The sequence below is a fragment of the Oryzias melastigma genome, linkage group LG18 (assembly GCF_002922805.2).
Source record: "Oryzias melastigma strain HK-1 linkage group LG18, ASM292280v2, whole genome shotgun sequence".
Classification (NCBI taxonomy): Eukaryota; Metazoa; Chordata; class Actinopteri; order Beloniformes; family Adrianichthyidae; genus Oryzias; species Oryzias melastigma.
In genome coordinates, this window is record NC_050529.1 from 22,049,379 (window position 1) to 22,074,631 (window position 25,253).

Consider the following 25,253-nt stretch of genomic DNA (forward strand, 5'->3'; position numbering starts at 1 on the left):
ACAGGTTTTGATGGAACTCTGAGTTTGTGAAATCCAACTTCAGGAAAAATCTGAGTTTTCTATTTCAGAAACGGAGATAACTCAAATCCCTGAAAGTGGGTGAAACCAAACTTGTTTCAAGAAGCGGCTTAAGCTGAACTCAGAATCAATCACTATGGTAACTGAGTATGTGAACGTAACCTGGTATGGAGCAGGTTTTCTTCAGGAAACTTAGAGTTCTCTGCGGTCTCTGCCCCTTTTTAAAGTCAAGGATGATCAAATAGAAGTCTCAAACTGTCTACCATACTGCAGGTAACTAACCAAATGTTAGTACGATGGTGTGCACACCTGCCTGCCATAATGAGAGGTGGAGTTTCAGACCCGGCATCAGTAAGATTTATTATTCAAAAAAAGACTTCTCAGTGAATATTCTTTAATTCTTGAGAATTAAAATTAAGTAAATACTTATTTTAACATATTCCAGGCAGCTACAGTGTTTCTTATTTTGATATTCGTGTGTCTGTGTGTGGTGGTGGTGGGGGGGGGGTACGAAAACAGTCATTCATGCAAGTACAGAGATTACTCGTTAAATTACTGACAGATCAAAAACTGTTCCTTACTTAAAAAGTGACATAATGACATTCCTGACATTATTTAGTTCTTATCCCTCATTGAAATGATTCAAATGTAGACACACGCATTAACTCTGTCAGCTATTTTCTCCCATGAGAACTCTCACTGTTTTACCGCTGCAGCTGTGTTGATCTTTTTGTGGAAAATGTGCTCGTAGTCGGCATATACTTGTAGGAACACGTCATTCTCCTTTGCTGAACGTATGAACCTCTTGAGGTGTTTGCTCCCGTTGCTATGATGAATTGTGTTGTTTTTGCTTAATTGATCAGGACTTTTTAATGTTGCAACGTTTGCACCTGATTCTGGTTCCAACAACTTCAAGTTGATTGAATCAAACTTTTTCAGCTGTTCTGAAACCAAAAACTCTCAAAATTCAAAAGTTTGTGAATTTTGCGTCCGTGGACTCTGAGTTCAGGTTTCAACTCTAAATTTGTTTGACCTGCTTCTTGAAACGGGCCCCTGGACACCAGGAGACCCTGACTTAAGCCCCCTTGAGGCTGCATTGTTAGGCAATAGCGTAAGAGCATAGAGGGTCTTGCCCAAGAACCACTCTGGATGTATCTCATTGCAAACCCTAGGAATTGAACGCCGATTTCCTGTGTGCCAGTGCTGCAGTTACTTGACTAAAAAAAATGATGTATCAAAAAATAAAATATAACACAAAAATGTTTGAAGATCAAAGTGTTCCAAAAGTTTTCCAAATTGTTTTTTTCCTTCATTTTCTTAAAATTCCTGTTTTTCCTGAGTTCTCCTTCTTTGCCAACAATCTAGAAATGAACATTAGAGTGGACAGAATCATACAATAAATAAATAAAAGTTCTTGTATTGAGTTCATACTGACAAATACTTTTAATAAAGATTATTTTGAACAATTATTTTTACTTTTCATCGAAAGCTTCAATAAAACTAAAGTCACAGTATCAGGTGCACTTATTTTTTGTTTTTTTGCATGCTGTCTTTGCATTTGTCTTTCCTTTATTATTTATTTATTCAGATGTTATATACACACTAATGTAATTTTAAGGATATATTCTCGAGACCACTTTAGAAAACAGAATTAAAAACTCACCAGACATGTTGAAGAGAAAACAATCAAATCAATTTCAGTTGCTTTGTTCTGCAAACAGGTTTCTTGTGTCGACCTCTGACTTTAAAACGTCTCTACTTTTTTACTTTCACTTCTGACTTTGCTCTGGAGGCTTTTAGCCACCACAATGAGCAGGGGCCCTTCCGCTTTGCACGACAAAGCTGAGTCTAAAGCACTGGCACTAAAACACAGTGTCCATCTGTCTTCAAGATAGAACTTCAACCAAATAAAGGCCAGACTCAAGATATCAATCGAGTTCTTCACTCTGTGATTTGATCTCAAAATGAGCACTGAAATCTAACAAAATGGAGAAGGATTTTGCCAGTTTGTATTCTGACATTTACCGCCTTCACAAATAGTCAAATTAAGACAAGTTCATGATAACTGGTCTATGTTGAGAGGGAAAAAAAAACAACATGAAAATGCTGCCATGAGCATCCCTACCAAAGAAAAGACTGCTGCTCCACCTTCTGGCCTAAGACCGCATTGCTCCCAAACGTTCCTGTTTCCTTGTCCTATCTGAGCCCCAGATAAAACTTTTTGTGCTTTAGCCTGTTCATTTCATGGGGTCCATACCTTAAAACTTGACAGAACATTGCTTTGAGTTTGAACCAATTTGAGTGTTATCTGTAACTTGTATAACATTTCTCTAAAATAAAGACATGCTGTTTGCTGTAATGACCGTACAATTTAGCTTGATAAAGATGACATGATGTCTGTCTGATGTGTGTGTTTTTTTTTCTTTTGGTACCACATCCAGGCCAGGTTTGCGTCCGGTGCTACATGCCGGGTCAGGGTACCGGTACAGGTCCAGAGGAGTAGTCTGCATATGGTACAGCGTACGGAGGGTTTCGGACCCCTTGTTTAACAAACAGCCAGCATATCAAAAAATGGGGACACCCTATACGTCAATTTCTGATGCAGAGGGGTCCTTAACCAAACGTTAATATGTGATTTGCTGGGAGTGAGAATATGTTGGTCTTTGATGTGACAGAAAACAGGTGAAAGTTGTTACCAGGTAACAGAAGGCTGCATCTAAAGCAGAAGTCTGAACCTTTGACTGTATAGGGAACTGAACCAAGTGGGTGGGATGTCGCCCACAGAAATTTTTTACGATACAAATGTGGCCATGTTATGGCCCTTTTAACTGAAAATAAAAAAATAAAATGTTAAAAAGTTGTATAAAAAAAAAACGTGTTGGTAAGCCCGGGCACTACATGCTTTTACTGAGGCATCTGATGGGTCAGTTTATAACTTAATAGATTTTAAGTTTTTGAGTTGAAGTTTTCATTTTAATAAACTTTTTTCCATTCATGTAACTGAAAATATTGTCTTGATTCTGTTTTATGTTTGTCAAGTGATCAAAAAAAAGGAAACTTATAAAAACGATTCATGGAATTTAAAAATAATTGAGATTTTGGGGTTCATGTCACATCCACAGCATTTACAAAAAATAATGATATTGAAATGTGTGATTTTGAACGGTATTGGATCCATACCCAAATGCTCCGTGTCGCCCTGCCCTAATCTTTAGCGTGCATATCAAACACACATTTTCACAAAAAAAGGAGGCTTTTGGTAAATGCGATTCCTTAAAAATCAAGCATAGTTTTTAGGCTTTATTAGACAGCATAAAACAAACTTCAAAAGGGCAGAAAATAATGTTGGCACATAAAAAAATGGGATAAAGCAGCAATTGTAAAAAAAATAATTATTTTAGAATCCTTTGTGAGTCAAGTAAATTTACCAAAGAAATCATTTGTGCTGTACATAATAAATATTATTTTCATAGCACTTGAACGCAAACTTAACTATTTTTTCTAAACCAAGAGAACATCCCAAAGAATCCTCTGGAACCAGATAAGCTTACTGCTGATTCTCCTGTATTCTCTCCCTTTTTCTGTATTACTTCCTCTTCCTCATTGGTGTAGTAGCCTCCTTTTTTCTCTTCCACCATCTTGTCGATTGTTTTAAGCAAAGCCTGCACCTGGAACTGGTTACTCCTGTACTGATCAGGCGGTTTGTTGTTCCAGCGTTTGTTGTCAAAAACTAGACAGCGACCCCCGCACTTCTGCACCACATCGCTTAGATCCTGTTGCTTTGCAACAAACTCCTCAATTTTCATCTCCGGGGGCAGCTGGTCGCCATGAGTAAATACAATCACAGCATGCTGCAAGGGATCACTGACAAAAAGCTGGCAGATTTTGTCAATAACTTCCTGCTCATGCTTAGTGAATTTGCCCACTTTAAACACAATAAGAAAAGCATGGGGCCCAGGAGAGGACTCCTTGAGACACCTGATGATCTCCGGCTTCATATCCTCCTCAGATCGCCTTGTGTCAAAGAAACCAGGAGTGTCCACCACAGTGATGCTTGCTCCATTGATACATTTAGTCTCAACCTGACATGAAACTGTTCCAGAGTTGGCAGTATGATGTGCAGTGAAGAGGTCATCTCCAAATATGGTGTTGGCCAAGTGGCTTTTTCCTGATCCAGTTTTTCCCAGCAGGACAATCCTCCTTGATCCTGAGAAGGAGAATGACTGGTAGGCACAACTATCTCATGTTTTCTGTATGGTTCTTAGTTGTAAAGTTATTCTCTTGAATACATTTATAAAATACATTTAGTTTGTATTGTGAACTTCCACACTGACCTTTGAGTTTGAAGTCTTCCTGCACAGATGTGAAGGCCTGCAGAGATGAGAAGTTAAAACAAATACCAAGGTGATCAGTATGTCAGTAAAGTGGAACTGATGTAGCCTATATGATGACTGCAGCCATGTTTCAGGATTCATGTACTCCGCAGTTGAAACTGAGAAAACAGTTTCACTTCACTTCCTGACTCAGGTCCATTTTCATCCCGATGGACTGGAACAAAGACCAGATGACACCAAACCCCTCCACCTAGAGAAGTAACTCAACGTTCACTAAGAAAGGTCAAACAACTACTTTGATCCACCAGACCTGTTTCTCACACCAGGACATACCGAGGCAAAAGCAAAAGTTTAACAACAGAACACCACTTGAGGTCAGATCAGGGGGTCATTCATTTGAGTCACGTTCTTCAAAATGGCACCATCATTACCACATGGACATTGACATTCCCCAGAAGGACTAATGAGTCTCCCCCATTGATGTTCTTTCCAGTATCCCTTTAAGAGACACCAAGAAAGTTGGCCACTATTGCATGATTGAAGGTATGGGGATGTAGGGATTCAATCCTCCACAAGCAAAAACTCCAAACTTGGCAGTTGGGCAAGGGTCTCACAAGAAAACCCACACCAGCCACAACGAACAACTCCAGAATGAAAGCTATTAAGCACTACAAAGGAATTACATTTCAGAGTCCCTGCCATATCTAGTCCAGGGCTGTCTAACCCTGGGCCCTGAAGAGCCATAACACTGTATGTCCCTGAACTGCTTGATGCTAACTGCACAAATCAGGATGTGGGATCACTTGAGTCAGCTAGTCTGCAGCAAGCAGTACGGGGAGAACAGAAAAACAGGCAGGGTTTTGGCTCTTGTCAACTAAAGATTAACCAGCCCAGAACCAGCCAGTGCCTATCGACCTCCTACAAAAACTCAGACTCCTTCCCTCCAACATACAGTATATTACACTCCATGTCTGAAAAACTAAAATCTATGACTTGAGGTTTGGGCTGATGAGGAACCCCACTTGACTGCTTCCGAAACCACATTCCAACAGTCCTTTACAAGCTATCTTGCAGGTAGTGGACCCTCAGGGGAGTGATCCAATGTCATTTCTGTGAGCTAGACCCAACTGGGGCATGTGGGAAGAGCCCGAGGAGCCAGGCACTCCAGGGTGGTGCTTTGGTGATGCCAATGTGGGTGATGTAACAGATCTCGATTCTGGTGACACATCTGGAAATCCTGAACTGCTCCATCTGACTGGGAGAGCCTACCATGGGGGTTAGGCCCAGGCAGATAAGGGCATAGGCTCACTCACGTTCCCAAGCAAAGGGGAACTTAAAATAGACTTCAAGGGTCTTAGTGTGGGGATGGCAGGGCCCTCTCCCCCCTTGTACATTCCATTATCATCCATCTCGGCAAAACATAAACACTCACCTGAGCACAGGTGTCAAGTCACCTTTGCACTAATAGTATGCATGACAGAATTAAAGGCTTTACATTTCTGGGTTTGTATGCGTAAGTGTGTGAACTGCAGTTGTATTGTGTACATTTTGACTAATTTAAGTGTGAAGACTATTTTAGCCAACAAGTATGTTTGTAATTAATGAGTGTGTGTGTAGACAGGCCCCGCCCACTCCAGGTTGCTATTTATACCTGGTTGTTTAATGATGTCATTACCGTCTGTTACATCTCATTTTTTTCTCTAAGCCCCCCTCTGGTACCTTTCTTTTGTGCCAACCCACCCCTCTCTTCAGTCCAGTCCAACAAAAAAAAGAAAAGAAAAAAAGATATAAACATAATCATTACAAATAAGGTTTAGCATAAAATATAACGGGTTTATACTCAATAAACCCCTGTTGTGACAGTAAAATCTGTCTAACACAAGAGGCTTTCATAAAGCTCTAATAAAGGATTATGACCCTTTACGGTTCCGTCTGACCTTTCTTTGTCCTGTATCAGAGGGTTTTTTTAAGACTTACTCTCAGTTTATATGATGCTTGGGATATCTGCTGTCTGTTTACTTCAGATCTACAGGACTGTCTGACATAGATGATGCTCTCAAGTAACATGACAAATTTCTGTCTTTCTTTACAACAAAAGCAAAAACCAGTAGTAAAAGATTTAATAAACTTTGAAAGCTACAAAATCTGTTTTTCGTACCTCTTTAGCTGCTTTGTTTTCAGGCAGAAGGACAATATGAACAAAGAGGTCTTTGTTTCTTCGTCGTTTACGTTCATATTCATAAATCTGCTCCAGTATGACTCTGGCTACCAAACTGATGGGAAAACCCAGGACAATTCCTTCTCCGAGTGCAGGAAGAGCCACAGATCTGAAGCCTTTGTCGTCACAGCAAGCTAGGATGTTGTTGATCCCCAACCTGAGAATCTGAAGACAATTAAAGACAGCCCAATGAGTTTGTTTGTTTGACAGATACTATGCCCACAGGGACCTTCTCCAGAAAGACGATCCCCACCTGAACTGCAGTTCCATCATCATCTCCATCCCATGGAATGAGATCGAGGAAGAACACTGCGTTAGATGGAAGTCTAGGCAGTCCCTCTACCAGCACAAAGTCCCCCGGCATCCATTCGTCTCCTGCTGCTTCATCGAAGTCTTCAGTGAGACGAGAGCCAACTATGTTTTCTAGGATGTTTCCAAGACGAGTAGACCGGTGGGTGTGGCCAACCATGGGAGACACCAGAGCGTCTGTCTGAGAGAAGGACAGGAAGATTTTCAGGAAAATGTTGGTTCATGGTTCATTGCTGAACCTAAAATGTGCTGTTAAAGACAGGACAATTTGGAAAATTTAAGTTGGAATAAATTAAAATTAAAGTCAGCCATATCATTTCATCACACATTTCTCAATGCAGACACACAAATCACATTTAAGCTGAAAAGCACATAATTTCACACAGAACATGATATCAATGTCTACTGAGTTTTTTAGGTAAAACACTTCCTACTTCCTGCATCTCGATGGTTCCCTGGACTATCTGAACGTGGACACACCCCCCAGCAGCTCCAGCAGCATCTGTGTTTGTCTGGACTTCAGAGTCACAGAGTCTGCTTGCTTCACTCAGAGTCTTATCTGAAGGAAACGGCTTCTCCAAATCAAATGTGTCTTCATGTTTTGGAGGACTTTCCCCAACAGTCTTTCCAGCGGGGCAAACCTCACACTCCTCTGTGCTCTGGTGTGTCTTCTTTGTGTCTGGACTTTCCTCAAAGCTGACCGCAGACCCATCAGAGTCTTCGCCCTGGTCTGGTTTCCTGTGACTAACTTCACTAGAATAACCAGCCAAAGACCCAAATGAAGAACCCTCCTCCTGTGGGTCAAGCTGTGCAGAGCGTGCTGAGATGAACTCCTCTTCACAAAACTGGTTGTCTTCCAGTGATGAAAACTGATGATCTTCACCCGGAACAACCTCAGAGCCCTGTGAAGAAAATGGGAATTTAAACTGGTTTAAAGGACTTTACTTTTATTCCTTAAAGGCTTACAAATGTTTGCTACAGATTTTTAGACACTCATACAGCAAAGATTACTCCATATATTTTATCAAAATGATTCATAAGATTTTTTTCAAACTTTTAGATAATTTAACATAAGAATTCATTTTATTAATTTATATTAATACCTTAAAGCTCTTTCATATTAAGTTTGAATATTTTGTTCCTAAAATGGTTCTTGCAAAGATATATCTTGTTCTTTGTAAAAGTAAAAAAGAAAAAAGCTGTTGACATAAATCCTTAACTCTAATGAAGTTCCCACACTGACCTCTGCTGGAGAAGGTGAGGTACTGCGGCTGGATGAGGAGGTGGGAGGTTCCAAGCTGCTTCTGACTCTGATCTCCACAAAACCATCTTCCAGCTCCACAACATGCGGGGATCTTCTCAGGACTTCCTGCTGGTCTGAGACAGAAGATTTGAAACACAAACCACAGCTGCATGAAGGAGGATAAATAACTGAGTCAAAACATTATTGTGAGGCTTAAAGACTTGTTAGGGTTACTGTTTCTGGCTCAGCTGTTTTCAAGTTAACCTGCTGGACCATGGAGAACAGAAGGATGTATTTGGTGGTGCTGAAGGATAACTCTCCTCTCATACAGTAATGGATAAAACTTTTGCTGAATTTGGAATTTACTTTTTAAAGATGTTAAAACTTAAGTAGCACAATTCAAGGTTTGTGTTATGGATCCGGCCCTGAGACAGACTGGCGACCTGTCCAGGGTAAACCCCGCCTTCGCCCATCAGTAGCTGGGATAGGCTCCGGCACCCCCGCGACCCCGAAAGGGAAGAAGCGGACAGGAAGATGAATGAATGAATGAATGAATGTTATGGATCCCGTCCTTCCAACATCCTTCTACACTTTTATTTTGATCTTGCACCTATAAAATGTTTGTCTGGTAATTAAGATTAGCTGGAAAAAAAGCATTCTTCCTAGTGATTTTTTTTTTAATGAGGACAACAACCCCATCTACTTACTAACTTAATTTAATTCTTGTTAGCTAAATATTGTTTTCATAAGTATACATATTCCCACCCACACTAAACTATTTTTAGCCTGTTTTCAATTTTAAAGTTAAAAAATATGCTCTATTTCAACTCAAATAATCTGAAGAGTTAAAAACCCTTGAATAAAAATCTAAACGATTGGTGATCCCTTTACTAACCCCTCCCCTCATCTTTTTCATTCTGTAATTTTTCAGAAAATGCTCTTAAATCTTTTTTTTTTTTTACCTTCTTTGGACCCCTCTGTTAATTTTTTTGTGTGAAGTGCAATGTATCAACGCTTTAGTCGCATTTGACTGTTTCCCAACTTTGTGGCCACACCCACTCTTGACGGCATACACAGACCTGACTGAGGGAGTTAGGTTTCGTTTTCCTTCTCGATTTGCTGTTTTTATTCCGAGTTAACGAGAAGGAGAAAAAAAACTCAGTATATTTATATCCAAACTAAAATAAAATATTAACTACTAATTTTCCAACCCATTGTAGAAATAATAATAAAAAAAATTACGTTTTTCAAGGTTTTATGGGAAAAATTATCTATATTTTTTTATCTATATATAGAAAATTATCTACCAAAACAATGATAAATCGTCTCCAGTAAAGGGAAGCTCTCTGCGTTTAAAATAAATACATAATAACTGTCAGCAGCTGTATGTTTTTTCATACATTATCCTTCTGTACCTCGTTGGTCTCTGAAGTCGATCCTGTAGATGTTTTGGCGCACAGCGGTCAGAGGTCCACAGTCTCCTCCGCCTGATTTGCGCCTCATACAGAAATAACGCGTGACTTTCTTGTTTATGTCTTCTAGAGGTCTGGAACTCTCCAGGAAAACTGGGTGCGTCACGGACATGTCATCCATTGTGGTTAAAGAGCAGAGAAAACAGCTGCAGCTCTAACACTGATCTGGCGAACGCACGCAAATCACCACCTGATAAGTGGGAGGAGCTTCCAGTTAATAAGACTTTTATGGGGTAATATAGCTGTCAAAAAGAAACGTATTCATGAAGAATAAGTTGTACTCATAAAGATAAATTCGTATTTATAAATACAAAGTTGTGCACACATTAATATTTTGTGCAAAGCTTTGCCAAAAAAAATATGAATAGAACATTTAGTTTTACGTTTAACATATCTCTTTTGAATACGACTTCTTTGTCTTGAATACAAATTACTCCTGTTAATAAATTGTAAAAAAAAATACGTCGGGTCACAGGATTATACATCGACTGCAGGAACATTGATTGATCAAATTGCACATATCTGTTCAAGTTTATTTATTTAACTAAGATAAAATAGAAATTTCAAAAATGCTATTGATGCCATTACAGGGCAATTATCTTGATCGCCACAGCTGTTGAGAATTTAATAAAACAGATCAAAATACAGCAATCTCAATCGTGTTTTGTGGTTGTCAGCTGATTGTGTAAACATTTTACCAGCGGATCATTTAAGACACAGAAGTGGTGGAAAACAGCCCTAAAAGAAGTAGCAGACATGCAAGTCCACTCATTAGGTGATTTAAAAAAATAAAACATGTCTGTAAAATTTGTTGTAAGTAAGAGGATGACAAAACAAAAACAGCTAAGCTAACTCAGAGCTAAAGCGCGGTCAGCCGACTGTTGGGGGTTGGAAGAAAAAACAAACAAACAAATACAAATTTAAGAATCAGAAGTATCAAAATCCCCAATTTTCTTTCTATTTCTGATCTTTCTGCCTTTCTTAGGCTAGAGTCGGCTCCCAGTGAGCCTTCATTACCTCTGAGTTAGCTTAGCTATTGTGTTATTTAAAAAATAAACATTATGATCACTTTTTGGGATTCTTTAGATTCTTTGCGTTTTTCATTTATTTGAACAAGTATACTTGTTCGGACCTCAGTTCTTCACTCGTAAAGACTTAATGCATAGTAATGGTGCATGTCTCTCAAGTCCTCTGTCACACGATTGTAGTCCAACAGTCCAGACCAATTGCAATCTTACGTGTTATTAAGTCACAAGTACTCGTGCCGATCGTGCAGGCAGAACACATAATACCTACAACAGCAGACAGAAAACCGCTGTGGGATGAGAAGGCAGCCTGCTTGGGCCTCCAATTGCAGTTGTACAGGTTCAGGAGGAGTTTTGGAAAATGGGAGGGAGGCATTATTTTCATGCATTTGATTGATAAGTATGGTTTAGTGCAGGGGTCACCAACCTTTTTGACCCTGAAGGATACTTCCTGGGCACAGAGTCATACGAAGGGCTACCATTTTGAAATAACACATTTTGCATAGTTTGCTTTAGGTTACACATTATTAATAATGAACAATGATACTCCTCTATGCATAGACACTGATTTCTCACCATAATTATCAACAAGACAATAAGCTAAGAAGAAAATAACAATATTCAGCAATTAATTAATCTCAATAATTGTAACATTTTCAGATGATCACTTAATTTCATAGGAAAAAATTCCCATTTTCACTATTTTGTTTTATGTTTAGCAATTGTTTAAAAGTAAAGAAAAATTGACTTACATTTTTAAACAAATCTTGGCGCAATTTGAACTAATGACCAAATCTGCAGCATTTTTAACCAAATTAATGATCTTTGAATTGGAGTAGGTCCGAGGTCACATAAACTTTGGAATGTTCATGTATCATGAACATATTTTTTACGTTTGTGTAAATGCAAGTGTAATTTTAAAAAAAGTAACAGAATAAAATTGAATTTTGGAAGCAGCTCACAAGTGAGTTAAGTTATTTTTAGAAAAGACCTGCAGGCACCTTGTTTGGTCCTTGAGGGCACCCTGTTGCCCACGGACACCAGGGTCGGTGACCCCTGGTGTAGTGGATCAGCTACTCCAGAATGTCTGGCATCTCCTGTGCTGCGAGTTCATCCTTGAGAGTATTGGAGAGTCCTTTATAAAGATCATCTACCAAAACTTAATCAGTCGGGAGAGTGGAGGTTTCCAGGGTCTGAAACTCTCGTCAGTCAGAAACACCGCACACTCCCTGCTTGAGCTGAAGAAGCTGGGAGGCAGCTGCACGGTGAGGAGGAGTCTGGTCAGAGATCTGGAGAAATTGGGTGGAAAACTCTCTGAAAGAGTCAGAAGAAAAAAACACTTTCCACACAAAAAGTCAAATTTCTCTTCCTTTATCTATTTTTTCCACGCAACATTCCAAAAATGAATGAATTGGAAAAAAATATGAAAAGGAAGAAGCATACATTGCAGCTTCAAGGAAGCCAAACAGGAAAATGGGTTTTCCATCTTGAAAAGAGGTCTTCTTTTACTGGTGGTTGGCTCCAACACTTCACCAAATCAACCCAATTTTTAATCAAATTCAAGCCTAAGCAAAAAAAAGAAAAACATTCAAATGTATTCTACCTGTAACATGATTGTCAAAAACAAACGAAAAAACAGCAATATTTAAAAAAAAAAAAAAAAAGAAAAAGAAACACCAAAACAGAACTGTCAAAGCATACCGAAACAAAAGTTTGGTCCACTGGAGAATCCAGGAGTGCTCCCAAGGAAACATTCATTCATTCATTCATTCATCTTCTTGACCGCTTCCTCCCTTTCGGGGTCGCGGGGTGCCGGAGCCTATCCCGGCTACTGATGGGCGAAGGCGGGGTACACCCTAGACAGGTTGTCAGTCTGTCACAGGGCCTCAATCCCTCTCACATTCACACCTAGGGGCAATTTAGAGTCACCAATTAACCTATGAAGCATGTTTTTGGACGGTGGGAGGAAGCCGGAGTCCCCGGTGAAAACCCACGCATGCACGGGGAGAACATGCAAACTCCACACAGAAAGGTCCCAGCCGGGAGTCAAACCGGGGCCTTCTTGCTGTGAGGCAAGAGCGCTAACCACTGCACCACCAAGCAGCCCTCCCAAGGAATCAGAAAGGGGGGAATAAACATTGAGAACAGTCAAAAAAAAAAAAAACAGAACAAAGGGAATTTCACTCGGTGGCAGACCTTCATGGCTGAACAGTGTGTGCACCGACTGGTGCTTAAACGGGGTTTCATGTTTTTAGGTACACATTCAAAAACGCATGCTCCATCACCAGGAGTGTCAATGATTTGCTCTTGTGTCCCACTCAGCTACTCTACCAATCAAAAATAAATAAATAAATATGACAACTTAGAGCAAAAGCAACTTTTCTATGCAAAGAAGGAAAATCATTAAGATTGAGGTCAAACTAAAGCTGACAAGAGGACAAGAACAGGTAACAACCCTCAGAACCCTCAGCGGTGCTGTTAAAGGGTTCTGGAGGTCAAAGTCTGGTTTGTTGAGAAAAAAGGGTGATGTGCTTTTGTCTTGTCTTGCAACAATGAAGTTCCTGCATGTCAGACAAACATCTCCTAGAACAAGGTTGGTCTTTCCTCCTTAGCTAGAGACAACTTTACTGGCATTACTTCTTTCTGCTGGATCTGACACGGTCACGGTGTAATGTTATGGTGTATCAGGACCATCCAAATGCAGGACCGAACAGGTAAGTGTAGTAAGGAGAAAGATTTTAATAGACACAAGATGCCACTCCGGGTGGGATAGATTATCTAAAAGAAAAAAAAAAAAAGTTAAGATCAGCATAGCAACAAAAAACCGGTCATAGTGCAGGAATGATAAAGCCACTTATATAAAAACAGAAAATACCCTAAAACATAGAGCACTGAAACAAAGGAGCTTAAATAGGGCACAAACAATTTAACTTAAAGTGCTGGCAGTTGTGTGCCACTTCTAACAGGTGAGTGTGTTGGGCTCTCCAGGAGAAGCCACAGCCAACCTACACAAAAAATATCACAACAAATAGGAAAAAGACACACACTGATCTAAAAAGAACATTTTTTTTGTCTCAACTGGAACATTGTGAGAGTAAAATTTTGCCCAACATCAACAAGAAGAACATCTAGATTTTAGATTCTCGATTTATCTGATGTCAATCACATGACAGCTGCCTCCCCCCTCCTTCATAAGGGGGACTTAACTCATCACATCCTCTAAAAGGAACCCATTTCCATGCAAAAAAAAAAAAAAAAAAACATAAACCACAACGCAAAAATACAGCACACTTCAAACTTTATTTGTTTAGCGCCTTTCATTCATATGCTTATTCATATCTCAAAGTGCTTTACATACAAGCAAAGAAAATACAAATTAAAAATGCAGAGTGTTAAAAAACGAATACATATAAAGAAAAGAGGACATTTACACAAAATAAGTACCAGTCCCTCAACCCACCAAGTTCCCCCAAAATAACCCTTGACAATAAAACTGAGCAAATACTTAAGAACTGTATATATAAGGAAAAAGGCCCAGCCCGACCAGGGGGGGTCATCGCTGCAGTGTCCGCCAAGCACAGAAGAGCATAGTGAGGACATGTGGGACTATCATTGATTATAATAAAAAGTAAGACATGACAAATTGCACATGTGGTTGATCTAATTATAAACAAACAGAGACAACAGACCACACAACTTTAGTTTTACAAAGCTGAATAGTTCTTAATGAAAGCCCAGAAATGCCACACACAGAAAAATGTTTGAATACTATAATACAGATAAATATAAAAAAAAGGCAAATAAAATAACAACAATAAAAGGAAATAAAATCAAATGCTGTTATTCATCTAAATCATTACTCACAAGCCTGGTCATTCATTTTTATTCTTTAACTAGAATAAATGGAACGATAATTAAATAATTAACAGAATTTTGGAAAACTAACTGTTTAAAAATGTAGCCTAAAGGGACAAGTTCTTTTAAATTAAGTGAGAAAAGTGAAACGTGATTGTTAAAAAAATGCTGAAAAGATAGAATTATTTAGACGAATAACATACATTAATTTAAATGTTATGTTTTATTTACAGCAGAATATTTTTAAGCCTTTTTAGTATCAAAGTGTTTTCTTTACATTTTAGTTTAAGGACAGAATGATGCTGTGGTGGACCTCCAAACAGCTTGTGCTGTGTTTGTTACTGCCTCTCCTGGTGAGTCTGCTTTGACAGCTTCTATGAATCCAGTTACACCTCCTTCTGCTGCCCCTATAACACAGCAAACGCCAACTGCAAACATTCCTACAGCAAACAGATTTTTTACCCCTATTGATGTACGTACCAATTCTATCACACCTCCTCCGCCTGCCGTATGTGCAACTATGTTTGAATATGTTGAATCTTTAGGTTTAGGTTTAAATATATCTCTCACTACATCTTCTATTTCTTTAACTTTTACTCCTAAATAATTTGCAAGTGATTGTAATATTGGTAAAGCTCTTCCAACCATCTTGGGCAATCCAAGCAGAGCTCCTAACAAAACTCCAGTAGAAATACCAGCAGCTTTCTTAATTGCATTTGAAGCTCTGTTCTGTGCATCTGCTTGGATTTCTTTGTCTGACATGTTCTTAGATGAGGCGCGAATTATGTCCTCTTCTTTCTGTGACATGCTGTGCACTTGTTTTAGCATCTCATTGGTGTACATGTCTCCATTGTTTTGTTCTACCATCTTATCTATTGTGTTCAGTAACTTTTTCACTTCCTCGTTGTTTCTCTCTTTGTCCCAGTATATGTTGTCTATCACATGACAGCGGCCTCCACATTCCTTCACAAAATCACGCAGATCATCATTTTTATTCACAAAGTCCTCGATCTTCTGATCCTCCAGCTGATCACCTTGAGTGAAGACGATGACTGCATATTTTAGAGCTTCCTTAGAAAAGGACTCCTTTATTTTAGAGATGATTTCTTTCTCTTGCTGAGTGAACTTTTCCACTATCAGAACAATGACAAAAGCATGAACTCCAGGAGCACTCAGAGTGACACATTTTGTCATTTCAGATTTCAGATCATCTTCACACTTGTTGGTGTCAAAAACTCCAGGAGTGTCAATGATTGTGACCTTTCTCCCATGAATTTGCTTGGTTTCACTTTGACATGTTACGGAATTTGATGACACAAGAGCCGCAAATACTTTTTCTCCAAAGATGGTGTTAGCCAATGAGCTTTTTCCAACTCCAGAGTTTCCAAGAAGAACAATCCTGTGTTCTGAAAAATAAGAGTTCAAATAATTAAGCACTTAATGTCTTTCTCGTGATTTAAAATTACATTTTGACTAAGTCTGTCTTACACTTATTTTACTAAGCATAACAATTATTCTAGCTTGCTTAAAGAAAAATAGACATTTCCTTTTAAAGTCCAATTCCATTCATCTTTTGATCTATTGCAAAATATTTTCCAGTGATCTCATAATTACATTTTTTTTAATGCTGTGACCAGGTCCTGCTTTTTTCTGCAGCAAAGTTTGGCCAAGATTAAGTCTTTTTTATCAAGTCAAAGTCAAATCTTGAAATTGTGACACATGCGTTTGTGTTGTCCAGGCAAGTCGCTCTCCAAGAAGCAAATGTAGGTTTGATGCTAACCTTCAATAGAATTTCCCATAGGACGGCTAATGCTAACGCTCAGTTGACCAAAAAATACATTACTGACAAAATGAACATCTTTATTTACTTACAGACATTAATTTTCCAAACTATTTTAAAGGAACTCATTTTTAAAGTAACCGTTTGTGGTCGAAAACTTCATTTTTTCCCCTCATACTGTTTAATTAAGTATGCTTCTATAGTAGGATCGCCACCTAGTGGCCAAACTGAAACGTCCTCCAGGAGAAGCAGAACAATGTTTACAATGTTACATTTTTGTTAGAACTCCTTTAGAGAATCCATGTAACACTGTATATTAACAATCTCATTATTTCACTGATACATTTTACAATATGTGAACTGTACCAGATTAATATGAACACATTCAAATTAAAAATTAGATTGTTAATGTATTTCTAAACAAATGGGTATAAATTTGTAAACTAAAAATTGAATTTTAGTTGTTTAGTAGAAGTTTAGTTTTTTTTAGTTAATCAGGTCATATTTTTTTAATTGATTCCCAGCCCTAGTTTTAACTCAAGTTCATGCTCAGAGTTTTATTTAGACCAGTTAGATGCAGAGAGGTTTGCAGATGGTGAGGCACTGAATCTTAGATTTAGAGTCAGCCGATACATCTCATAATGGCAGGTGAGGATGAATACAGGTGAGACAATGTCTCGCCTCCGCTGACAATACGTATCTGTTATGGAAATTGTAGAGAACTGAAATAATGTTCTTATTCTTATGCCAGCAGAAAAAGAAGAAAAACTCACTCACCAGTCATGTTGAAGAAAAAACATTAATATCAATTTGTTTGTTAAACAAATGTATTTCTTGTGCTGAATGCCGGTTTGATTTACCTCTGCACTGGTTTTTCAAGTCTGACTTTGCTCGAACAGAATTTTAAAAGAACAAAACAGGACCTCCTTCTCTCTGCATGACAAACTGGTTCAAACTTTAAACAAAAAGCACTTTGACAGCATTGTTATTAAAACAAAATGCTGCACTGAAACTATGTCATAAGATGATAATAATTCATTTGTCACACACTTATCTAAGAGAAACTTTTTATGTCTAAATTTAAATAAACTCAGGGAGAATTTTCCAGATTTTAGCTTCAGGAAACTGAAACTTTTCTTTTAAAGTTTATTATTCTTTGGGTGACAGAAAAATCAGTGCAAATATCTTGCTTTATTTATACATTTATCGCAATAAAATCCCAAAACTGAAAATATAGAAAAGGTCACCATTCATCTGTGGTTTTGATCCAGTTTAAGACCTCTTTGTCCCTTTGTTACATTCACGTCGCTAAAATAATCCAGTGCTTAAAAAACAAAAAGCAAGCAACAAAAGCAAGCTGGAATGGAATTATTTTTAAAAACACAACACAATAGTTTCAGGAAACAATATAATCTTGCGTAAGACAAGATGAGATTGAAAGAAATGGGGCTTCTATTATGCAGCCACAATAACAACTTCATTCTTCTTTTAGTTGTGATAACCTTTCTATTGCAAAACTGGTTTAAGGGATTGTTCTGTCACAAAGTAAAAAAACAAAACACTTTAATCATTGTCTGAAACACTTTTTCCAATGAGAGCTTAACAATAAAACTAAACTTAGATTTGTTTACCAAAGCAAAGATTCCTCTTCTTGTGCTAAAGAATCAGTGACTGAAACTTGAACAACTTTTTGAAAACTAGACATGTAAAGTTCCAAAGAATATTTATTGTAGAGCCATCTTTTAACCAATGACAATAACTTTACTTGAGGACGACATTTATTTAAGGGGAATGTTAAACTTTGGTTTTAAGAAAAAGACTTACTAACAAATAATTTGTGCTATATGCATTGATTTATTATTTTTAAAGTTTGCATTTACCAAAAACAAACAAAAAACAAATACATAATAAGCCTCTATTAAGTAACTATACTTAAAAAAAAATATTTATTTACATAAGATCATGTGAGATCACCATGACCTGTGATTAATAGAGATTTGCCCCCAGATAGTGGTTAGTGCTCTTGCCTCACAGCAAGAAGGCCCTGGTTCAAGTCCCAGGTGGGAGATATGAAACAGAAACACCAATGGGGGACCTTTCTGTGTGGAGTTTGCCTGTTCTCCCTGTGCATGCATGGGTTTGGACTCTGGCTTCCTCCCACCGTCCAAAAAAATGCCTCATAGGTTAATTGGTGACTCTAAATTGCCCCTAGGTGTGAAAGTGAGAATGATTGGGTGTGTGATTGGGGGGCTGCAACAGACTGGCGACCTGTCCAGGGTGAACTTCGCCTTCGCACATCAGTAGCCAGGTTAGCTTCCGGCACCCCCGCGACCCCAAAAGGGACAAAGCGGCTAAGATGAATGAATGAATGGTGAATAAAGATTCCTAATTCTAGACAAATAGTCCTACATGTTTTGTCCGACTTGGTTTGTTTGGTTTTGATAAAGTCACACTTTAAAAACAATAAACACACCAGCTCTGCCAATTCAGAATTCTTCCCTACCTCTATGGCTTCTCCCTACCCCTCCAATTGTAGGGGCGTTAGGAGAGAGAGTGGTGTCCAAAATAATTTTTTAAGGGGTATCTGTAGGGTATTTGTATCTGTGACAAAGAGCCTGAGACGTTACGATCCATGTGCAAACGGTTTAATGGAACAGAGCAGGGGGAAGACATAGACAGCGTCAAAAGGCAGGCAATGGGTCAAAAACACAGAGAGTCAAACTAGGGAAACCTGCTCAGACTGACAGGTAAGTGTGATCAAGACTTCAGACTGAAGTTGAGTGGGTATAAATGCTGTTGGTTCTGATGAGGATGATCAGCTGTGCATCATCTGGTGGTTGGAGGAGGACATGCCTGAGTGAGTCCTTACAGTATCCCTTTGCCGAGAGGGTGTTCTGCGTCACGCTGTGCCACGCAGGAGAAACACATCTCTTTATGTTGGTGTGCTCTGAAGCACAGAAGTTTACAATCAAATTTAAGTAACTTTTTGTTTTATCATGACCTTTTTATAAAAACATTTTTTTTATGTATTTTCCTAGTGCTGGCTACTATGAGTCAATATAGCTGATTGGCGACAATTGATGACGTCATGCAGTAGGTATAGTGTCCGAATTTCCAGACACGATTATTCCATAATCCTCTGTTTGGAGGGCTAAATGTCGGGGTAGGGAGAAGCTGTAGGGGTAAGGGAAGAATTTGGCCTCAGGCTTTATCAAAGTCCACCTGGCACCAAAGTATGTCTGAAGCCTTAGTCACATGCACTTGTACAAAGGTTATCCTGTATGTGTTCCATGAGATTTTTGGTTGGGCCAATGGAGGATTGTAGAGAGGAACGGCTACATCTTAATAAAGAGGAGTGACTGCAACTCGATAGAGAGAAGCAGCTAGATCGATTTCTCTTAAGACTTGTATGGCTACCTCAAAGGACTTTATTAAAATGGAACAGAAGTTTGTTATGCGGTTGGTATATTGAGAAGAATCCATGAGTATAATTTACCTTGCACACACTTAACCTACCCCAATGCCACATTCAAGTCATTAGTAAGTGCGCATGGATGGGGTGTACATGGGACACATAATTATCCATATGATGCTGACACAAACTACATTTTGTCTGATTTCATAACAGTAAGGCTTCCCACAAGGAGCCTGAACTTATCACATAAAAAAGGCACTTACAGGCCCCTTGCACTGTCCACAGGATGTGGGCGGGGTCAAAAAAAGAAGACATCTGTGTCTTAACTACCCTTTCTTAACCTTGGATTTTGTGTGTAAGTACAGTGGGGGGGTCAAAGTTTGGGCACCCCAGGTAAAATATTATATAATTGTGGGTAAAACAGCCAAAGAAAGAAAGATCATCTAAAGTAGGGGTTTCAAACTCAGTCGCACATGGGGCCAACATCCAAAACACAGCCTAGGTCGCGGGATGAACAGGATGAACATTTATTGAACAACTAAAACCACATTTTTAAAACTTTAAAAACATAACTTTTTAATATTGCTATGAGTTCAAACAGGCAGGAATATTATTCCAGAATAAATCAACTTAAACCCTAAATAACTTTCAATATGTTACTCTCCATAAAAATATATTTTGTCAAAATTATACAAGCTAGAAATAAGCTTTAGATAACATCGGGCCATTTATAACAATAAAATAAAATAATCTGGAGGGTCAAATATAATTACCCAAAGAGCCAGATCCGGCCCCCAGGCCTTGACTTTGGCACATGTGATCTAAAACAAGGGTGTCAAACTGGTGTCCCGTGGGGTATTTGTGGCCCTCGAGATTACATTTTGCAGCCCCTGCCTTAATATGAAATTTTAAAGGTAATGCGGCCTGTGAGTTTTGCATGACTGGCACTTTTATGCTGAATTTACACCGAATGGGATTCGCGGTACAAATTTGCATGGCCTGGAAAATAAAAATTAGGAGGCCTTTTTTGTTATTGTCTTGATGAAAATAGGAAAATATCACAAAGTTCAGGAGGCTTGAGCAGGCATCCCCCTGGACCTAGCAGCTGCTGTCTGTCTGCCCGCGAATAGAGCAAGTTAGCTCTGCTACACTCCGGGAGGCCGGCTGGCCCCAGAGAACTGCCGCGGGTCTAACAGATTGGCGATCTGTCCAGGTTGTATCCCACATTCACCCAACAGTAGCTTGGAAGAGCTCTTGTAACAAAAGTCAGAAATACGCTGAGACTCCGAGAGCGTTTGTGTGAAACTTTTCTGCAGAAGAAAATTGAACCTTCAAGTAAAGATTTTTTCAACACAGTCTTACAAGTTGTTTTTTTCCCCACAACCTCAAAATAAATCTTGTGTGTGTTTGATTTTTCTATACATGTAACATTTTTCACACAAGTTAAGGTTTTTGTCAAGCAAGTTCCCACATTATATTCCACATGTACGCATTTTTCTCACATGTTCCTCTTTTTCCAGCAACTTCACATTTAGTTTTGCATGTGTGTGTGAATTAAGATTCAAGATTCAAGATCAGCTTTATTCATCCCCGCAGGGAAATTCAGTTGTAGAAGCAGCAATTAATAATAATGAAAAGCACAAAACACCATTAAACTGCTAAAAGATCAATACAAAATTCAAATAAATTTTGAATTAAACTTGTGTGTGTGTGATTCTAGTTTGTGTGTGTATTATTTACGCTTGCATGTTTTAGCACATAATTACCTTAATAGGCCTATTTCTAAAATAAGAATAATGCAGAGCAGATGACATTGCTTTATGCAGGCTCGCTGTGAGTGTGTGCGTCATGGACTGGCTGCGTGCTCCCTCCTGGGAAATTCTCGCAGCTCCTTCAGATTTAAAAATTTCACATAAGTCGGACTGACTCCAGGATTTCGGGATGTTGCGATCGCAACTTTTAGCACAAATTCAAGCAAAGGCAAAATTTGTTCCTTACCCTGTGACTTTACATTTTCATCAGAATTTTGACCAATCTACCACGACAACAGTCATGGGTGACGACACAGCTTCTGACTCCTTCCCGGCCCGGGAGTTATGCTCTTTTTTTATTAACTCTCTTTAACTCTCTCAGCAAGCTGCATGTGAAGAGTCATTGGTGTTGACACTTCTACTTTTTCTTTGCCTTTCGGCCACTTTTTTTAGAGGTTACCATGGTTAATCATCTTCCTCCATTTATCCTATCCTTTCCTCATTTCCTACTTCACTAAATACATAAAGCTCCACTTTTGTTTTTCTCTGGGCATCTTTTAAACTTTAGCCAATCCATTGACTATTGATGTTCCCCAGTCTGATTCAAAAGTTCAGGTTGTTAATTTGGTGCTGAAATTGTTTAGATCTGTAAGCTTTGGTCAGAATGAAGCTGCTCACGAACAAGTTTAGCAGGTTGAGTCACTCCCATAAAAACACAGACACAACTTCTACATTGTGAGTTGCTCTCATTGCCATTCGCCTCCAACATGGATGGTAAGTCTGCTTACGTGCTAATTTGTGCACATAGTTATAAGTTACTTGGAATGATTAGAGGGTAATTGTAAAACAAACCATGTCACTGTTGTGTTGCAGAGCCAGAGAGAAGGATTGTGGTCTTGGGGAAAACTGGAGCTGGAAAGAGCAGCCTTGCCAACAACGTCATTGGAGAGAAACGGTTTGAAGTCAATCATTTTGCCACATCAGGAACAAGCGAATGTAAAGCAGAGTCTAAGTCTATGAATCAAAGAAACATCACATTTGTGGATACACCAGGCTTCTTTGACACTGGTCGGTCTGAAGAGGAGATGAAGCGTGAGATTGTCAGGTGCATCACTGAGTGTGCTCCTGGTCCTCACGTGTTCCTCATCGTTCTCAAAGTGGAGAAGTACACAGACCAGGAGAAGGAGGTGGTGAAGAAAATGACCCAATACTTCTCAGAAGATGCTTTAAAGTTCACAGTGGTGCTCTTCACTCATGGTGACCAGCTGCCTGAAGAAGTTACAATTGAAGAGTTTGTCCAAAAAAGTGAAGACCTGAATCATCTGGTGGAGAAATGTTCCGGCCGCTGCCACGTCGTTGATAACAAGTACTGGAATAACAGCCAGCAGGAAGACTACAGGAGCAACACTTTCCAAATAAAGGAGCTGCTTAACTCTATTGAAAAGATTACGGAGGCAAACAAAGGAGGCTACTATACCAGTGAGATGCTTAAAGCAGTGAAGGAAAAAATAGAAAAAGAAAAGGCAAGGCTTCCACCAGATGAGAGCCCACAAAAGGCTAAAGAAGATGTGGTTGAAACGATGTTACAGGAAACTTCAGCAGTTAGCCTAAAAACTCTACTAGAGACTTTCTTGGGTGGTGTAGTAAAAGTTCTGAGAGATGGGGAACCATTGGGGTCTCTTGGGTTAGAATAGATGACAAATGTTAGGATCATGAGAAGATGAGCTCCAGAAGAAAAGGAGATATGGTCAAGAAAATCATGAAACCTGTCTCTTCGTCTTACATGTATAGATGTTACAGATAGAGCAAATACAAACATAAAAGGGAAGGATGATAAAAAATTCTGAATTGAAACTGTTTTTTGCTAAAAAAAAAAAATCACATTTAAAACCATTGCCTAAAAGTTCTTGCTTGATTTATTTTTGTTTGTTAATTAAGATCAATAAAAGATTATTAATCACACTCATTCATGTTTTTACTATTTTCTTTTTTCTTTGGCATTCTGAGTTTGTTGTGTCACGAAGGATCCAAAATTGTTTAATGACACTGCAACTCACACATCAACACACGACTGTCTTTCAACTTCTTTGTAGTATGTACATCCAACTGCCAATACACACACACACACATATATATATAATTATTTTTAACACAATTGTTTTTTTTTTTATATATAACTTATTATTTTTTTTCCTCTCACTTTCAGATGCTCTGGCCTGTCAGTCAGGTTACACTTTGACGTTTCTGTAGAACAAGAAGTCAAACCCTCACAGTTGGATTAGAACATTTAATTCCTTCTTTGTTACTGGAAAACACCCAGCTCTTTTTGCAGTTTGATTGATGAACTTTTCTATTTTTGTAGAGTTACTACAGGGATCCTGCAAGCCTCTACATTTATACATTTACTTCTTCTTTTCCTTTCGGCTTTTCCCTTCAGGGGTCGCCACAGCGAATCAGTTTCCTCCATCTAAGCCTGTCTTCAGCATCCTCCACTCTAACACCAGCCACCTACATTTATACATTTAAATCTATTAAAATCGAAAGAGTTTATCCAATAAGAATTTAATATTTCAGAGACTAAGGCATACCAGAGAGCCTTACCAATCAACCTTCAAAGCCAATTTACAAAAGACAGCGTTTATAATTTAAAAGGAACAGAAGTTTTTAAAACTCCCATATTCAGAACGATTGTGGAAAAATGTTATAAATTTTACTTATATTAAATGTTAATCTGTTTTTTTTCTTTACTGAAATAAAAATTAAGATAAAATAAAATAAAACTCTTAAAAGAAAACTTCAGATTTCAAGTGACAGCTGGACATTTGTATCTGTATAATAAAGGATAACTGAGCTGGTGCTTCATCAATAAGAGCGAGCGTTGTTAGCTGCTGTCACACCTGTTCAAAGAAACAAGTTTGACAGGTAGAGAAGTTGCAAGGAAAGGAGACAGACAGAGCACGAGACGAGAAGCATAAAGACGTCTGCATTTTCTGCTCACATTTCTATCCATCATGAACGGTAAGTTTTTTGACTTTGTCAACAATTAGACTGTATTAATTATTGTTTTCATCTGAAAACTTGGTGCTAAATATCTCTACCTTTGTCTTTTCTGTTTGTTCTTGTGCATTTATAAAGCTCCAATTCACATTTAAGGTTCTTACAATTATTTTCAAGCCACTCCAGATGGTTAGTGTCCAGCTTAATCTAGAGATAATGACAAGAACAAGTCATCAGCTGTAGTTTAATGTTGGCCTGTATGAGTGAGCTGTAGATTACATGAATAAACCTTTAATAAGATACCATCTACTGAGGATGAAACTCGGTGAGTGAAATGGATTTAATGCAAAAAACGTTCAGTGCAGTGGACTGATTGAGTTTCTTTCAAATGTCGATCTGCAGGTTATTTATTTGTTTTTCTTTAAATATGGAATTAAAATGAAGGTTAAACTTTTACCTGTAATTTATAAACACTCAGCTCATAAATGTAAAGATTTTTTTATTGTTTTTCCTTCCTCAGTGCCAAAACCTCTAAGGGTTGTCCTGCTGGGAAAAGCGGGAAATGGAAAGAGCAGTTTGGCTAACACTATTTTTGGAAATCCTGTGTTCAAAGTCAGTAACTTTGACTCCAGCTTTTGTGTTTCTGAAAGCCAGACCAGACAAGTCAACGGAGGAAGCCTCACATTGATAGACACTCCAGGTCTCTTGGCACCCGATCATTCAGAAGAAGACATAAAACGTGAGATACTGCGGTGCATCACTGAGTGCTCTCCCGGGCCTCATGCGGTTCTGATTGTGCTGAAGGTGGAGAAGTTCACAGAGCACGAGCAGGCTGT

General features: G+C 38.6%; 3 protein-coding genes across 3 annotated transcripts; 1 reads left to right on the forward strand and 2 right to left on the reverse strand.

Moving 5' to 3' along the window:
• Positions 1-3,298: 3,298 nt before the first annotated feature.
• LOC112141086 lies at positions 3,299-9,820 on the reverse strand. The gene is made up of 7 exons (XM_024264133.2): positions 9,538-9,820; positions 8,123-8,256; positions 7,314-7,781; positions 6,824-7,060; positions 6,511-6,735; positions 4,353-4,389; positions 3,299-4,225 (listed from the first exon to the last, which is right to left on the reverse strand). Exons 1-7 carry the CDS (start codon positions 9,713-9,715, stop codon positions 3,507-3,509), a joined length of 1,998 nt encoding a protein of 665 aa, XP_024119901.1. The 5' UTR covers positions 9,716-9,820; the 3' UTR covers positions 3,299-3,506.
• Positions 9,821-12,623: 2,803 nt separating this feature from the next.
• LOC112141080 (GTPase IMAP family member 7) lies at positions 12,624-17,168 on the reverse strand. Its single transcript, XM_024264126.2, has 2 exons — positions 17,032-17,168; positions 12,624-15,880 (listed from the first exon to the last, which is right to left on the reverse strand). The coding sequence occupies exons 1-2, from the start codon at positions 17,036-17,038 to the stop codon at positions 14,760-14,762; spliced, it is 1,128 nt and encodes a 375-aa protein (XP_024119894.1). The 5' UTR covers positions 17,039-17,168; the 3' UTR covers positions 12,624-14,759.
• A 5,019-nt stretch (positions 17,169-22,187) lies between these two features.
• On the forward strand, positions 22,188-23,026 carry LOC118600035 (GTPase IMAP family member 7-like). Its single transcript, XM_036216620.1, has 3 exons — positions 22,188-22,194; positions 22,294-22,899; positions 23,010-23,026. The coding sequence occupies exons 1-3, from the start codon at positions 22,188-22,190 to the stop codon at positions 23,024-23,026; spliced, it is 630 nt and encodes a 209-aa protein (XP_036072513.1).
• The last annotated feature ends 2,227 nt before the right edge of the window (positions 23,027-25,253 follow it).

Coding starts and splice junctions, on each gene's coding strand:
- LOC112141086 (XM_024264133.2), bottom strand. CDS start 9,715: ATGGATGACATGTCCGTGACGCACCCAGTTTTCCTGGAGAGTTCCAGA. Junction 6,736..6,823: donor ATGATGGAACTGCAGTTCAG/GTGGGGATCGTC, acceptor AATTGTCTTCAG/ATTCTCAGGTTGGGGATCAA. Junction 4,226..4,352: donor GGAAGACTTCAAACTCAAAG/GTCAGTGTGGAA, acceptor TCTCCTTCTCAG/GATCAAGGAGGATTGTCCTG.